This window comes from Phaseolus vulgaris, chromosome 2, assembly GCF_051622355.1.
Source record: "Phaseolus vulgaris cultivar YP4 chromosome 2, ASM5162235v1, whole genome shotgun sequence".
NCBI classification, from domain to species: domain Eukaryota; kingdom Viridiplantae; phylum Streptophyta; class Magnoliopsida; order Fabales; family Fabaceae; genus Phaseolus; species Phaseolus vulgaris.
Genome location: NC_143499.1, coordinates 29002059 through 29019312, shown reverse-complemented (window position 1 = coordinate 29019312; position 17254 = coordinate 29002059). Strand labels below are relative to the sequence as shown.

Below are 17254 nucleotides of genomic sequence, written 5' to 3'. Positions count from 1 at the left end.
GTTGACTGTTAAATTTAATTAAAAGTGATAAGTTTGGATTAAAACATATTTATCTTATGAATTGCAAAGAATATTTATATATAATTTTTTATCAATATTCATAAAATATTTATAAAACAATCTGGAAAAGTGATATTATATTTTTCAAGAATTAGTGAGAAAAAAAGTGAGGAAAAGGGTGATGTGAGTGGTGTACGACATAATGTTGACAGGTGAGTGAGTTCGCTAAACAACGAGAGTTGACTAACTGACACCGTCCTTTATGTGTGCATTTCTCAATGGTACGTAAATGACCTCCACTAACGGCGTCAAATCCCTGCTACTGCACTACTTTATTCAGTTTCTTCGATACTTGTGAAAGTAAAACACATTCTTAGAGATTTAATTCTTTCACTTTTTTTAATGAATTAAAAGAAAATCCAAAAAAATCTACAATATGTTTTTGTCCTTTATATCTTCAATTTCAACTACTGAAAAAACTTATATTCCACAAAAGTATTAAATTTAAAATTTATAAGAAAATTATATTATTAAACTTGTAACATATGTAACAATTTATATTTAATGTATATACACACATATTAATTTCAGACAACGTATGTATACTATTTATAGAAATATCTGTTTATTTATACTAAATTTTTATTTATTCTCTGTTAAGTAGATAAATAAATTAAAGGAAAGAAGCTAAACATAAATTACGATGTTTTTTTTTAATTAGATAGAAGATGAAATAAAAAAATAAGAAAAAATTATTCTAAAATAATATTTTTAATAAGCAAATTAGCTTAGGAACAACTCAGATGTTAAGATTAAAATAAGTAAATATTATGTATTGTAAAATTGCGTTAATTTTAAAGTTTATTAATATAATAATATTCTTAATATGATAAAAGATAAGTTTCAATAAGGTTAGTTGGATTTATTAGGTCATTAATATAAATCATTTATAAATATATAATTTCATACATGAATTAGAAAATTTTACAATAAAAAATTTAGAAATCATACATCAACTAAAAGATAAAAATATATCATAATATAAATTTTTAAACAATTTTTAAAATTATATATATATATATATATATATATATATTATATCACAATTATTATACATGGTTTATTTCAAACAAGTGATGATACGCGTGTATTTATTTCAGACAATATTTTATACACACTGGTGTTTCAATCAGCAAGCTCGTATAAATTAATAAAATTATTCATAAACTACCTTAATCTCTTAATACTAGGTTGATGCTTGTGGATAATATTTTAGATAATGTGTTTATTTATAAAACTATGTATTTTAAAATTTGAGAGAATGAAGGGAAATTTTGAAATTTTGAAGAGTAAAATATTGTTTGGAGTTTGGCAAACGAGTTTCTTTAAAATATCCTTCTCTGGCAATAATGGAGAGTTCGCAATCCGATTGAAAGGCTATGGTGATTGATGCAGTGCAATGATATTACAAGTATTTTGGTTTGGTTCAGCAAAATAATTGATGTGCTGATTTGAGAGTTTTCTATTCTAAGAAAAATCCACTTCATATGATTCTATTTGTTTCTCCATTTTAGAAAACGAAAAAAAGAGAATAAAGTTTTACGATGAAGAAGGGATAATTTGAGGCCACAGAAAAAAGGAACCAGTTTCTACACCTTAATGTATTTGTTACCTGACTAAGCCATCCATTTTACTTCTTTCTATGCTTATTAAGAAAAAACAAAGACACAGTTAAATTAATCTCAGTTGTTTCAGTATCTTTTCAACTATATATATTTATTATTTATTTATTTTCACGTATTGTTTTTATGCAACTTATATCAATTAACCATTAGACAATGCAATACTATTGTGATTATATATATATATATATATATATATATATATATATATATATATATATTAACAACTAAATTTATTGATAAAAATGGTTTTGATAATTAATATTTGGCCACCAAATTTTTGATGACATTTTAAAAAATGACGTGTGAATTATTTTATTACTAATCGTAGTTATTTTTTACATAAATATATATTATTGTGTATGATTTAAACATTCATAAATATATAATAAGTTTATTATATTTTAAATAGCATGCATAAATAATTGTTGTCACTTTATCAGTTTAGTTAAAGATATAAAATCTAGTTAAGATATCAATCTCATAGTGATATCTATAAAAAAAATAGTATACATGTTAAAATAAAATGAAAGATGGTGTATTCTAACTTTTTTATGTGTTAATTTTTGGAACATTATGTACTTTATAAAAACTTTAAACTCTTAAATTTACCTCTTAAAAGTTGTTCAAAGTTACATCTTACTAATTTAAGATTGATGTGATTTGATTTTTATTACTATGAAAGTTACTGTAGCTATGACTGAGAGTTCAGGAAAGAGCAAAGAAAAAAAAAAGTTGTTTCGTTTAATAAAAGATGAGTGAAAAGGAAAATTGAGTTTATAACATATTTAATTGATGTCATATAGTAAATTTAATTATATATTAATATTTTTACACATAATTTATTAAATAAATTTTAAATTAAAATAAAAATTATAATGAAACGTTAATAAAATATATTTAAAAATTCAAATATAACAAAATTTAAGTTAATTATTTTTATAATATGAAATATATTAATAAAGTTCAAATAACTTTAAAATGTTATGTTGAATAGTAATGCAGATTACTGGAGCCAACTCCGTGGGGAGTTTTGATATGTGACTGATAGCAAACAATTTGTCAGGAATCTTTCGTTTTATTTCATATAATACTGAAACAAATATTGTTATGAATAGTAGTTCCACCATAGCCACTGCACATTCATAAATCAATTACCAATCACTTTTAACTGTTGGAATGATACAAATAACAATATAATACCCAACTCATTCATCTATAATTAATTTGCCTACACCTACACCCTTTAGATTAGACATCATGTTGCAGAACTGTAAAAGGTAAATACGAGTGATGACGAGGGGAAGGAGAAAGAATTTAAATTATAATAAATTCTAAATAAACTTTATGATGATAATCATCAGTAATGTTAATGTTGATCGCAATTTTACAGGAAAATATGAGTAAGAACTTTACAATTTTAATGCATATAAGCAAAACAAGTATGTATTTTTCTTATTCGTGAGATGCCTTATTATTATTTAATTTTATCCAAACTATTTTTACCACACATAATCTTCAACAAATACTCTTTTTTAGTAGTAATTTTTTAAAAATAATTTTGATTTGTTATTTATCAGTATTATAAGAATAATGATCTAGAATTTGTTAAATATTTAATTATTATAAATTGCAATTAAATTATAGAAATTATATTGAATGACACTTTTTAGTAAATTTTTTCACTTTTAATTTTTGAACTATAGATGGAATTAGATGTTGATGAAGGGTGTTTAAATAAATGCGTAGGACCTTGAGGTGAGTGAGAGTGAACTATGGTCTGTTTTGGCACCTAATTCTATCCACAGTACTTCCTTGGAAAGGTTTGATCTTATCTATGAAATGAGTGATAAACCAAGTGTGAAAGTAGTTATGCGTCATTAAGACATGCCCAATTTGCAAATCTCAACAATAACTTCTCTAAAATAACTTTCTGCCATAAGTGGTTGGAATCAGACTACTCCACCATTATCCTCATCAATAACTCATTAAACCTTGGTGTAAAAAACAACACAGTGTGGATATAAATTTTAAACAACTATAATAAAACTCAACAAATTATCACAATTTATAATGAATAATGATTATTCATTCATTACTTTTCAAAACTCAACACACACTGCTACAAATACAAAATTTATTCTGTTAATCTCATTTATACTCTGAAGTATAAAATAGATGGAGGAAAAGAAAAGAAAATGTTTAATAGGAAAATAAAGAAGTGTTAATAACGTTGGTGGTGGGTGAATGAGTGGAGAGTGTTTAGGTTGAGGATTTTCTTGGGATCGATGAAGAAATAAAAAAGAAAGAGAAAAACCGAACCAATGAATGTGCGTTATTGTATTGTATTGAATTGAATGAGTAGAGCCCAAATAATGCATTGTTATGGTAATTAATGAATTGCAGAGAGGGAATGACGAATTAACCCTTCTGCGGAGGAGGAGTGGTCTATGTCCTGAACATCACAATTTCCCACACCATTAATATGAATCGCCAACGAAATGGAGCCCACTCAGGACGAACCAGATGATAGGTATCAAACTTGGCTCAGCTACTTAATGCCCAATCAAACCTCTCTCTCTCTCTCTCACTGCTTCGTGCACATTTCAACCAACCAATAAATTTCTGTTACTACTATAAAAAAGTTAAAAAAATAAATAATTGGGGGGTTTGGTTCGTGGGAAAAAGAAAAAGTGACGAAGATTAAGGCGAAAGGGATGAATGAGAGTAACCATGAATGAAGGTCGAGAGAGAGAGAGAGATAGAGACGGTTCTGGACCTCACTGTTGCATGGGTCGGTCACCATAACGTGGGAATGAGACAGTGATACACAATTCCAAGGAGGGAAGCCGTTGACTTGTTACTGTAGTTAGCAACCTCCACTTGCCAGTTACACTTGTTAATCCCAAGACTCTCCCACTTTCACTTTACCCGGATAATAATATTCCCAACTATGCCCAAACCCTTCTCAGTTTCTACCATTTTACGTGCTTTTCACACCAGAGAGAGAAAGTGAGAGAGAGTTGAATTTAGAAGCAACACACAAGGCTTTTTCTATTGAGGGGGTCTGTTTTAGGCTCTCCAAACAGAAAAATAGAAAATTCACCTAGGTCAAGACATAGATAAATACATGGTGGTGAATGGAAATAGAAAGAAGGAAAAGAGGAACATGAAAAGGCTCTCTCAGTCTCATCCATTTCTTCTTCCTCTTTCTTCTTTTCTTATCCTCCTTTTCCCTTTCTAATCATCTTTCATGCGCAAAAGCGTCTGTCCTCTAAAACTACAATCCAATTCATCATCACCCAAATTCCTAAAGTCACTTTGAGAGGAGTGTGAGGATGGTTACTGGGTGGAGAAGAGCTTTCTGCACATCCATCCCCAAAGATAGAGAACCCAAAGTCTTAACTGAGACCAAACAACATTACCAGAACAATAATAACGACACCAATCACACTCCCAAAAGCTCTTCCAAGTTCGGATTTTTCTCAAACCCATCAACTCCCCGCTGCGAATCTCAGCCACCACCCACCCCTACCCTCCGGTGTCGAACCACGTGTTCAGTCCCTAACAGCCCAAAACTTCAATGCAAAACCCCTAGGTTGTTCCATAACTCAAATCCCTCATCCCCCAAGTCACCATCCAGCTTCTCACTTTTCAAAGCCACTCTACGCCTATCCAAAGTAAGCAACAAAATACATATACCGACTTTGGTTTCTTCTTTTTAGCTTTATCGTCTCAAACGCGATTCCTTTATTCTTATCTAGTTTCATAAACCCAACGAATCATGTTATCCTTGTTAATCACCGCTAACGGTTGAATTTCAATGCTTTCTCTTTTGCAGAGTCGATGTGGAATCTGTATGCAGAGTGTGAGGAGTGGGCAGGGAACTGCAATTTTCACAGCGGAATGCTCTCACACGTTCCACTTCCCTTGCATAGTGAAGAAGCACCCGATCCTAACGTGCCCCGTTTGCAGCACTAGCTGGAAGGAACTTCCGGTGCTCTCCATCCACCACAACGACGATAACAACAAGAAAACCTTCAAAGTTTACAACGATGACGAACCTCTCATGTCTCCTACTTCACTCTCTCGCTTCAACCCCATTCCCGAGTCCGATAACGAGGAGGAAGAAGACAACAAAACCGAATTTCAAGGCTTCAGCGTTACGCCGCTTCCCAATTTACCTTCCTCGCCGGTAATAAGGAGGAACCTCGAGCTATCATTGCTTCCGGAGGCAGCCATTGTCGCTGCCAACCGAAACTACGAGACCTACGTCGTCGTTTTGAAGCTGAAGCCGCATCACGCTCCGAAACCGCCTCATCGCGCTCCAATTGATCTCGTCGCCGTGCTCGACGTAGGCGGTGCCATGTCCGGCAACAAACTCCGCCTAATGAAAAACTCCATGCGACAAATGATCTCATCGCTCCGCCCAACCGATCGTCTCTCAATCGTCGCATTCTCCGCCGGATCCAAGCGGTTGCTTCCGCTGCGGCGAATGACCGGCGGTGGCCAGAGATCAGCGCGTCGGATTGTCGACGCGCTCGCCGCAATCGACCAGTCCCGAGAAGGAACTCCGGTGAAGATCGACGCCGTCAAGAAGGCAGCAAAGGTGCTAGAGGACCGCCGCGAGAAGAACGGCGTCGCGAGCATCATCGTCCTATCCGATATCCCCGAATCACGTGCCGGAAACAGTATTCACAGACCCTCGCTGGTGTCCACCACGCGCCTCTCGCACCTCGAAGTACCTGTCCACGCGGTGCGCTTGGGGGAGTCTCACCACGCGCTCTCCGACGACGCGTTCGCGAAATTCTTGTGTGGTTTGTTGAGCGTGGTTGCTCAGGACGTTAGGATTCAGTTAGAGGTGGTATCGCGATCGCGCGCCGTGGAGATCGCTGGCGTGTACTCATTAGCGGGTCGACCCGTTTCGCTCGGTTCGGGTTGGATCCGAATTGGGGATCTCTACGCGGAGGAGGAGAGGGAATTGTTAGTGGAACTGAAAGTGCCTGCAGCCTCCGCTGGGTCCCACCACGTTCTTACCGTACGATCCTCCTATCGGGACCCCCTCACTGGAGAGTCTTTAAATCCCGTTGAGCAGGCAATGCTCGTTCCTCGTCCCCACACCGTACGATCCTCCTGCCCCAAGATCGAACGCTTACGAAACCTCCACGTCACCGCGAGAGCCGTAGCCGAGTCGACCCGGCTCGCTGAACACAACGATCTCTCTGGGGCTTATCACCTGCTCTCCTCGGCTCGAGCCCTTCTAATTCAATGCAATAAGCCGGATGAGGAGTTACTGCGCTGGCTCGAAGCCGAGCAAGCGGAGCTTCAGCGGCGCAGACAGAGGCCAACGCGTGGGAACAGTCGCGCCGAAGAAAAGGTGGAGCCGCTGACGCCGACTTCGGCTTGGCGAGCCGCTGAGAGACTGGCTAAAGTTGCTATTATGAGGAAGTCTATGAACAGAGTTAGCGACTTGCATGGATTTGAGAATGCGAGATTTTAGTTGTAATTTTGATTTGAATTTTTTAATATAATATTGTGCATAGATAAAAAGAATATTAATAGAGAATTGTTTGTTAAAGATGGAAATGATAATAGGGACAAGCGGTAGCAGACGGGTAGAGGCTTTCTGGGTAAGAATAGATGCGATGGTGATGGTGATGGTGATGGCAAACTGAACCCACTTCACTTCTCTTCTGTCCTTCTTCTTTCCCTTTTCACTTTCATCTATGCAAATAATCACGTCCTTCCAAACACTATCCACCCATTAATAATTTTCCTTAATTATTTCTTCTCAAAACACCAATTAATAATACACAGTTGGTGGGTCTAATCAACCGAATGCGTTAAAATGAATAGTACAGTTTGTTTGGTTGCATGAGCTGTTAGGTGTATTAATAAGGCTATAGAAGCACAAGTTTGGGGCCCTGAACTCGTTACTGGTTAGATATCCAGACAATGGATAATGCCATGCAAGTGCTTCCCTATTACTTAACTTGCCATTATTTGGGGTATGTCTGCTTTCTAAATTCTATCCAAACCCAATGCATGTGCCACCTTATTCGCTAACCTCACACTCTATGGAATCTTTACTCTTGCTCCAGTACTTTTCCCAAAATTCTTTCTCCAAAAAATATCTCATATAACTTGCTCAAAACTTCTTCAACTAATTTATCAAGTTAGAAAAGTTTGATAAAAGACACAATTCAAATTTGATAAAATCTGTACAATTCTTAAAAGATGATTTAAGTCTAATTTCATTTTAAAAAAAACGATTTATAAGATAAAGATCATCCTCATCTATTCTTATCTAAAGTTGATATATAATTTTCAATACATTTTCCACGTTTATACATTTACCCCATATGCGTGAATAGGTAAAGATCGTTTAACTCAATGATAATTTTTGTTTACATTATCATCTAATTATCTGATTACAAGTTTTCTGCATGATGAGTTTGTTAATCTTTTAATAACTATCTTAATATTACACTAAAAGTAGGTTTTACTTTATTGATAATGTAAAATCTTTTACACTAACTATGACTATATGTATGTTATAACTTAAGAACACGTTCAATTTGACATTTTAGAAAAAAAAAATCAAAATTTGGATTAAAAGAAACAAATATTCTAAGATCTCAAATGATCTAATTGAAATAATTTGTGAAACATATTGCGGATGAATGAAAACCTTGTCTGGAATTACCGTGGTGCTCTCATATGCAGCGCACTAGCTGGTGGGGTTTTGCTTCCATGGTGCCAAACAAGTACTTCCAATATGCAAAGTTATGTTTTGCAAGTAGGATCATGACGCTGCCATGCCAAACAAGCACTTCCAAGATCAAAAGTTATGGTGCACGACTATGCTCACGACGTGTGGGAGAGAGTAATTGCATATTTTTCCAATCCTTGAAAAGGAAATACATGAAGGCCTTGTTTCAGGAATAATAAACTCAAATCTTTGAACCCTATTTGTAATATGTACTAAAATAAATAGTTAAAGAAACTACACATCTTCGAGTACTTTCAAATCCTTGGAAGGAGTTATTGAAGTTAGAATTTGTATGTATTGTATATTTTCTTTCAACTTTTTATTTTATAGGAAGTGTGGATTTCTGAGTTTGCTTGCATGTACCATATAACTTTAGAATGAAAATGGATTGTGGGTTATCTAGTTTGGCTTGTTGTGAGGAGTGGCACGTGTAAGAACTTTATCTTTTTATGAAGAAAAGGAAGGAAGAATAGAAACAGACAAATCATAAGATGGTGCGTCAAATCATGAATGCTATTCTGTCAGCAACGAATTTATGTTGGTGAATTGATATGCGATTTTTGGGATCCTAGATCTGTGTGCTTGCCAACCCCATCCCAAACTAGCTTAGCCACAGCCAAAAAAAGTAAGCTTATTATATCTTTTCCAAACAAAAACAACTATGCATCTTAATTTCATTAATATTTCTTCACCATCTTTTCCTTCAAACTTCCTCATCTAGTCCAAATGTTTCCTCTCTTGCTCTTCTATCTCCATATCACCATTTTTCTAAGGGATGTTTGAAGTTGATAGTAAAAATTAAAATACATTTTATGCATAACTCTTCTATGGTCGAGTCCGACACCATGAAACTCAAAGAAGATTAATAAGATTAATGATCAAACACTAGATAATACATTTTTAATTACAATTCATATCTTTAATCCAGTCAAAAAACAATAGACCCATAATAATCATATAAATAGGTACAGATTTCAATAATCATGTAAGTCATCATTCAGTACTAAATACATCGAGTGTTGAATATCGAAATCGCACTTAAGCGTTGAATTGCATTTTGCAGGTTTTATCTGAATCCAAAATTCAAAAAGGTGAAAAGTAACGAAAAATTCATTAAAAAAAAATGAAAATAAATTGACCAGAGAGAGACAATAATTAAATTTTAACCAATCAAACTCTTCCTTTTCCATATATATACTTTTTGGTTGTGAAATAAAAGTTTGCATCTTAACTATACTTGAATAAGGTGGCTGCATGGATTCAATAATTGGACCCACGGATTATTAATTAATATGATAACGAACATTTTCCTTAACCCTAAGCATTTACTTGAAGGTAAAAACTTTGCATTTAAAGACATCAATCTCGATCCTTATCTTAAACGAATATATTTATCCTATATAGTTTTTATTATAACATATCCTATAATAACTGAATTCTAGTTGATGGTGATGGGTACGAGTTGTCTCAAAGTTGTAAAAGATGTGGAGAAAGAGGTTTTGGCCTTTAGGCAAAACATGAAGCCTAAATCTGTGTGAAAGAGAGAAAATAGAGAATAAGAAATAGAGCATGAACAGAGGTCCTCTTCAATGCACTTGCTAATAATTCTAGTCTTTTGGTTGGACCAGTGGTCGTTCCTCTCACTTTTGGAGGATACTGAGGAATTCCTTAATTTGCGCACACTTTTAGAACCCTTTTTAAGTGGTGCTCATGAGTGCTTCCCGTTATTTGTTACTTTAATCTCTGCTCCTTAATTTTCTATTATGTAAATCCCAAAAAGGGCACATTCTTAGTTTCTACATCTAACCATACAATGAACAAGTAACGTTGGGATAAGCTCTTTCTTGCTCACCAATAATCGAATTTGCATGGGTTTACTTTTGGAGGCCAAATCCTGTTCAGCCTGTGAGATCCAAAACAAGGAGAAGCTTCCCTAAAATTGCTTCTGCCAAATGCATCTCAAATTTTCAAGACCAAACTTTGCATGCAAGTAGTTCAGCATGAGGGGCTATTTGATGGTGTCTTCAAATATATGCTACTTTTTTTTAAGTTTATTTCTTCTATGTTTTAACATTCCTTGTCATGATTGTTTCTTATATGCACTTTCCTTTTGACATAAAATAAAGGATATGGAAATAGTGTATGAAAAAAGACAAATTTGCTATAAAGTATGAAAGGGATTGGGGAAAACCGACAAACACACTACTAATAGCAATGCCGAACGTGATTGGTCACGCTTCTTTTCTCTCTTAACTTTTTTTATTTTACTATTTTCTCGCTAAAATGTTGCTTTTGCTAACAACAAAGCTGAGTTTGTAGGGAAGAATTTGGATCAATTTTCACATAACACATCTTTTGAAAAGGGGCAAGAAATCTTTGGTGTGATTAAGTCTTCAAATCAGAATTACTCTCGTAGTTTACCTAAAAGGTTAGAGTTTGTAAAGATACTTTAAGGCCTCACTGAGAGTCAAAGATCATAATTACAATGGTTAGGAAAAAGGTCTTTTTGCTAAAATTTATAGTGAAACTCTTTCTTTGGTAATTGGATATGAATTACCAGTCCAGAAAAAGGTTGTTTCTCCCTATACTCCAATAAATGACTTCCTACACCCCATCATTCTAAGAAAATACCATTTTACCCATTTTAAAAATGACTTTCGGATTTCTTTTTTCGAAATATTTCTGGAACATACTAGAACACATTTTATGAATTCTAGATTTACCATTCTAGAAATTAAAAAAATGTATTCTAAAAAGAATATTCCATAATGATTTTTTTGCGCCTTCCAGATTTCCTATTCTGAAAAAATATTTTACTTACAGAACTCCTATTTCGGAAATACTTTTGGCTTACGGAACCGTTATTTTGAAATCATTCAAAGTTATCAAGGATAATTCTAGTATTACATAAAATGTACGGGTGCAAGAAGAAATACCCCCAAAAAAAATAGTTATGCTTTTTGGTTGACCCAAAATCTCCAGACCACACACATACCCCCGTGAACAGCTGTTTCTTCCTGTACCTCCATACCTTCTTCTCTCACCTCCATAGTTTTTCGTATTTCCCAAAATGCCCCTATGTAATATTCCGGATGATTACATAATTCCGAAGTCATTTTTCAAATTTGTAATTAGCTTCTGGATTATATAATTCGGAAGTCTTTTTTTCAGATGCATGATTACTTTCCGGATTACATAATCTGGAAGTCTTTTTTAACTTCCGAATTATGTAATCCGAAAGTCTTTTTTCAAATGTGTTTCTGGATTACATAATCCGGAAGTTATTCTATGGGGTGACACAAGAAGAATAAAAATGTATTTTCATATTGTGTATGGAGGTGCCAAAAGAAGATATGGAGGTGCAGGAAGAAACAGTCGTGAACAATTCGACCAATGGGCTATTTGTTCAGTTTGTCAGGCCCAGGTCAAAGCTCAATCGTTTTGGACCTAAAACACAATCAGTTGCTAATTTAGGGAGTTGGATTCTGCACCCCATGTTTTCAATCGTGCACCCTTATATGGTGGTAAAATAACAAAACTGTTCCTGAAAAAATGCATTTTATATTGTATTGGAATGTATTTTCTATATTTAAAAATATCTTTCAGAATCTATTTTATATGTTTGAACGTACATTTCAGAATGCAAAATTTTAGAATTTACATTCCAATATACAAAATTATGTATTTCGGATTTTATATTTCAAAATACAAAATAAAGAATACATTCTAAAATATATATTCTCTAATAAAAATTTTATATTTTGAAATGTAGATTTTAAAATATTAATTTTGTATTTTAAAATGTATTTTTCAGAATAAAAAATATATTTAATATCATACATTAATTATATTTTGGATTTTACGTTTCAGAATAAAAGATTGGTATTACAAAATACACAATCCAAAATACAAAATTATTACTTTTAATATTTTGGAATACACCATCTAAAAAATCACTACAATCTAAAACTGAAACTGCAAAAATATCACTGAATTTTGTTTTCAAACAGATTTAGAATTTTAATTTTGTGGGGCTGCAGCTTGAAAGTGTATGCGGGTGCAAAAATGTAATATCCTAACTTGAGTTTTTTAGATATTTGTTTGGACTAATCTTAACTCGCATTAGGGTGCAACTTGGGTCCTTTCGTAGTCCAATAAAAATTATTTGATTAACACTAACTAATATGATTGCAAAATTATCTTGTTATATATTATCTTAATAAAAGATGGGTTTTTAAATTATTATAGTTTTGAAAAATATCGTTTTTTATTAGAAAATTGTATTTGCAAATTGGTGATGTTACCATGCATGTTGATTACATTGAATGAAAAAGGTGACCATTCTTACGCTTTGAATGAGCATATTGCATTTTCACGGGTATCTAACAACCAAGTTGAGAGTTTACTTTTTCTTTCTTCACGCCCTAACTTATCAATAATTTGGTCCACATTAAATGAATAAATAAAATATTTTATATTATCTTTAGACGAAGTAATTGATAGCAGTCAAAACACATACACAAACCAAACCAGATTTACCAAATATATGAGCTTGATAATGGTTATGTTAAATATTTTTATAATTAATAAATTCAAATATTAAATATTTGTCAATAAACACAAAATAGTTAATATATTCCTTTTTAATGATTAACAGAATTGATAACAATATAGTTAGTTTATATTTTACATATGCAAATGGCACAAAACACTTGCTGAGACATGTTAAGTAAAGTAAATAATGTTTTTCTACTTGCTAATGAACATTCACACGTAGTGAGAAAGAAAATAAAATGAAAAAACAGCTTGAGAAATAACAAATGTAGTATACCTTCATATAACAAGTTTCGTTTCATTGCGTTGTAAATTCTTTCAATTAAAATAATTTTTTATTATTTTTAATGCATAGCTAAATAAAACAAAAATGTGCGAAAAGGGATTTGACTTGTGAAAGTGAGCAGATATTACTTTGGAAAGTAAAATCAATAATCGTAATTGTTAGATAGAAAATCAAAATAGGAGTATATATGCATCATAAGTTATAGATGTATTAGTATAATAATTAGTTTTTCAATTAATAAATGAAATTAATTATTTATTGTCTTTACTTATTTTAAGTCAATCAAATGTTTTCCGTGAAAAAATTATACTTTATTGATTAAGTTGTTGAATTGGCAATAAACATAGTGTTTGGCATATAGTTATAGCATGTTGTAACAAAAATAAGATCTAGCTGTTCAACATTATTTAATTTTGTGATATTTAGTATTTAATAAATAGTCTCGACTATTAAGTCTTCTCCATTTTTTTATGTAATGTTGTTAACATATAATACTATAAAAAAATATTGATTAAAAAATAACAAAAATACTCTGAGAATTAAATTAATATATATTTATTAAATGTTATGTATAAAAAAATATTATTTTCTTAAAATATCAAGTTGAATACGGGTCAAATTTGAAGCTAAACATTTGTTTAACTTGCATTTTCTTGACTTGTACGAATTAAAAAAATCACCGTCGCTACTAAGTTAAAAAATTGACCGTTGACATTACATTAAAAAGACTGATGATAAATATTAAGTACTAAACGTTTGAACCAGTAAAATATAAATAATAACAAAATTCAAAATAAGAATCTTCACTTTTTTTTTTGGAGAGTCCATGATGTTTGTTTGACAATTTCGAAGGTGGTTTCAAATTGGACACGCCAATGTAAACATGAAAAATTTAATGTAAAGGGAAATTGTGGGATGTTCTTATATTGTTGGGTATGTGAAAATGTGGACATATGTTATAAAAGACTAAGGTATATCTCATTCTGTGATTAAGTCGCATTTAAGTGCACTTATGTGGAATTTTGAATGGTTAAAATGCTACAGTCTTCTTCAGCCAAATGGAGGGACCAAACTACAAATTTTGAATGATCAAAGTCCTATTTATTAAAATTAAAATTAACTTCTTTTTACACACTCCATAAAAATTCCAGTCTAAATTAATTAAATCAAGTTTATTCATTAAATATAATCTTCCATATAATTATATTCTCGGCTAGAAAATTATTAAACATAAATCAATTTCAGATCTTCAAAATAATTAGTTGATATATAAATTAAATTAAATACTATTTTAAAGACTAAAAAGATTATTAATTTTTATTATTGATAAATAGTTTTTAAATTAATATCTAATTAGCTATCAAAGTTTTAACTACTAATTATTTAGATTCTAAATTTGGTAGCTAATTAAATATTAATTTAGAAACTATTTATCAATAATAAAAATTAATTTAGAAACTAATCATTTTATTAATCTCTCTAATTTAGCAAATTAGTTATTTTTTGTCTATAAAATTGGTTTGTATTTAATGTTTTTCTTGTAATGGTTGAAATAATTGACTTTATATTTATAATATATTTTTTTTGGTTTTGGTTGAGATAGGTATAGTTGTTTTTATTGGAATATAGTATATCTTTTAATTAAAAAAATAATGTTGTTCATCACATAAATCATTATTTATTTTTTAAAAAACTATTAGATTGGATTTTAGAGCTACTAAGCTTTAGGTATTTGCGGCAAATCTCAATAAATAATGCGTTTGGTTGCTTCTTCTTTTTTTATCAGCAAATAATTAATTTAAATTAAGGGGATACAAGAGGGGTATCCCAACCCTTTTACAAAATCCAAACCCTATTTGACTTCACACGCACGGATATCGCCTATTCACCGACCGGCGTTTGATTGCTTTTTACTTTAGAAAAGTTATCATCTATTTTCATTTTTAAGAAAATAACATAAAAATCAAAATAAATCACAATAATATAAAAGTACATGTACATAGAAAACATATCAATGTTCATATTACTAAAAAAATAATTAAAAAAATATATAAATTTCAACGAGAATAAGTAATACCACTACAAGATAAAAACTCAATTTATCAATGGAAAAATATATCTTTGGATAAATTCATAGATACTTCAACATACTTATTTTTTTAATTTTTATTTATTTATTTTTAATTATTATTTATAAATAAAGTTAGATCCAAAGTGTTTGAAACCAAATTTCTTAAAGAATGATTTAACCATTATACTAAAAAGTTTTGTTGTTATAGGATTATATTAATATAATTAATAATATAAAAATTATTAATATTATTCATATATTTAATATCATTAATATTATTAATATTGTTAATAATATTATAATTTAAATTAATAACATTATTAATTATTATGATAATGTTATTAATATTATTAGTATTATTAAATTATTTAATATTACTAATATTATTAAAATTATTAAATATTACTAAAATTATTAAATATTATTAATATTATTAATTTTTAATTTTTTAATATTATTAATATTATTAAATATTACTAATATTATTAAATATTATTAATATTATTAAATATTATTAATATTATTAAATATTATTAATATTATTAAATATTATTAATATTATTAAATATTATTAATATTATTAATATTATTAAATATTATTAATATTATTAATATTATTAAATATTATTAATATTATTAAATATTATTAATATTATTAAATATTATTAATATTATTAAATATTATTAATATTATTAATATTATTAAATATTATTAATATTATTAAATATTATTAATATTATTAAATATTATTAATATTATTAAATATTATTAAATATTATTAATATTATTAAATATTATTAATATTATTAAATATTATTCATATTATTAAATATTATTCATATTATTAAATATTATTAATATTTATAATATTATTAATTATTATTATTATTTATTATTAATAATTATTATTAATATTATTAGTATTATTAATTAGTATTAGTATTATTAATTATTATTAGTATTATTAATTATTATTAGTATTATTAATTATTATTAGTATTATTAATTATTATTAGTATTATTAGTTATTATTAGTTTATTAATTATTATTAATATTATTAGTTATTATTAATATTATTAGTTATTATTAATATTAGTAATATTATTAGTTATTATTAATATTAGTAATATTATTAGTTATTATTAATATTAGTAATATTATTAGTTATTATTAATATTAGTAATATTATTAGTTATTATTAATATTAGTAATATTATTAGTTATTATTAATATTAGTAATATTATTAGTTATTATTAATATTAGTAATATTATTAGTTATTATTTATATTAGTAATATTATTAGTTATTATTAATATTAGTAATATTATTAGTATTATTAGTTATTATTAGTTTATTAATTATTATTATTATTATTTGTAACATTCCTAATTTTTTATCCATATATAATAAAGTAACTATCTACTTAACATATGAATATATATAACTATCTCTTAATTGTATCTAAAAAAAATATCCCTCTTCATAGGGATTTTAATATATACATCAAAAGTTTTAAAAACAAACAGAGCATTCAAATTAAAATTTTCACATCCTCCAGTTGCTCACTTAGGAGCTCTATTACCTGCAATCTCGTCTGCCCCCGTGTACCACACGATCATCACAGATAAAGAAACAAACACAAAACGAATAACAAGGTAAGCTAGCTATAACAAAATTTTCTATATAATTTAAATTTCAAATTGATACACAACATTCATAAATTCTCATACAATTTCTCAAACATTTCACATAACCATCAAGTGTCTATCACGTTCATCATCCACATTACTCCTATCAGATTTCTACTGACTCACATACTCAGACACTCGACTCTATTTCCGGAAGACTCGTGTATTGAAATTAGCATCCAGAGACCTGCACCTGTC

The 17254-nt window shown here is 29.8% G+C and overlaps 1 protein-coding gene across 1 annotated transcript; it reads left to right on the top strand.

Moving 5' to 3' along the window:
- Window positions 1–4270: 4270 nt before the first annotated feature.
- LOC137811276 (putative E3 ubiquitin-protein ligase EDA40) lies at window positions 4271–7260 on the top strand. Its single transcript, XM_068612958.1, has 2 exons — window positions 4271–5362; window positions 5524–7260. The coding sequence occupies exons 1-2, from the start codon at window positions 5021–5023 to the stop codon at window positions 7180–7182; spliced, it is 2001 nt and encodes a 666-aa protein (XP_068469059.1). The 5' UTR covers window positions 4271–5020; the 3' UTR covers window positions 7183–7260.
- The last annotated feature ends 9994 nt before the right edge of the window (window positions 7261–17254 follow it).

What these genes read in the sequence shown, in the direction of transcription:
- LOC137811276 (XM_068612958.1), top strand. Translation starts at nt 5,021, where the DNA reads ATGGTTACTGGGTGGAGAAGAGCTTTCTGCACATCCATCCCCAAAGAT. An exon ending in CCACTCTACGCCTATCCAAA is followed by an intron (nt 5,363 to 5,523) that starts GTAAGCAACAAA and finishes TCTCTTTTGCAG; the next exon opens with AGTCGATGTGGAATCTGTAT.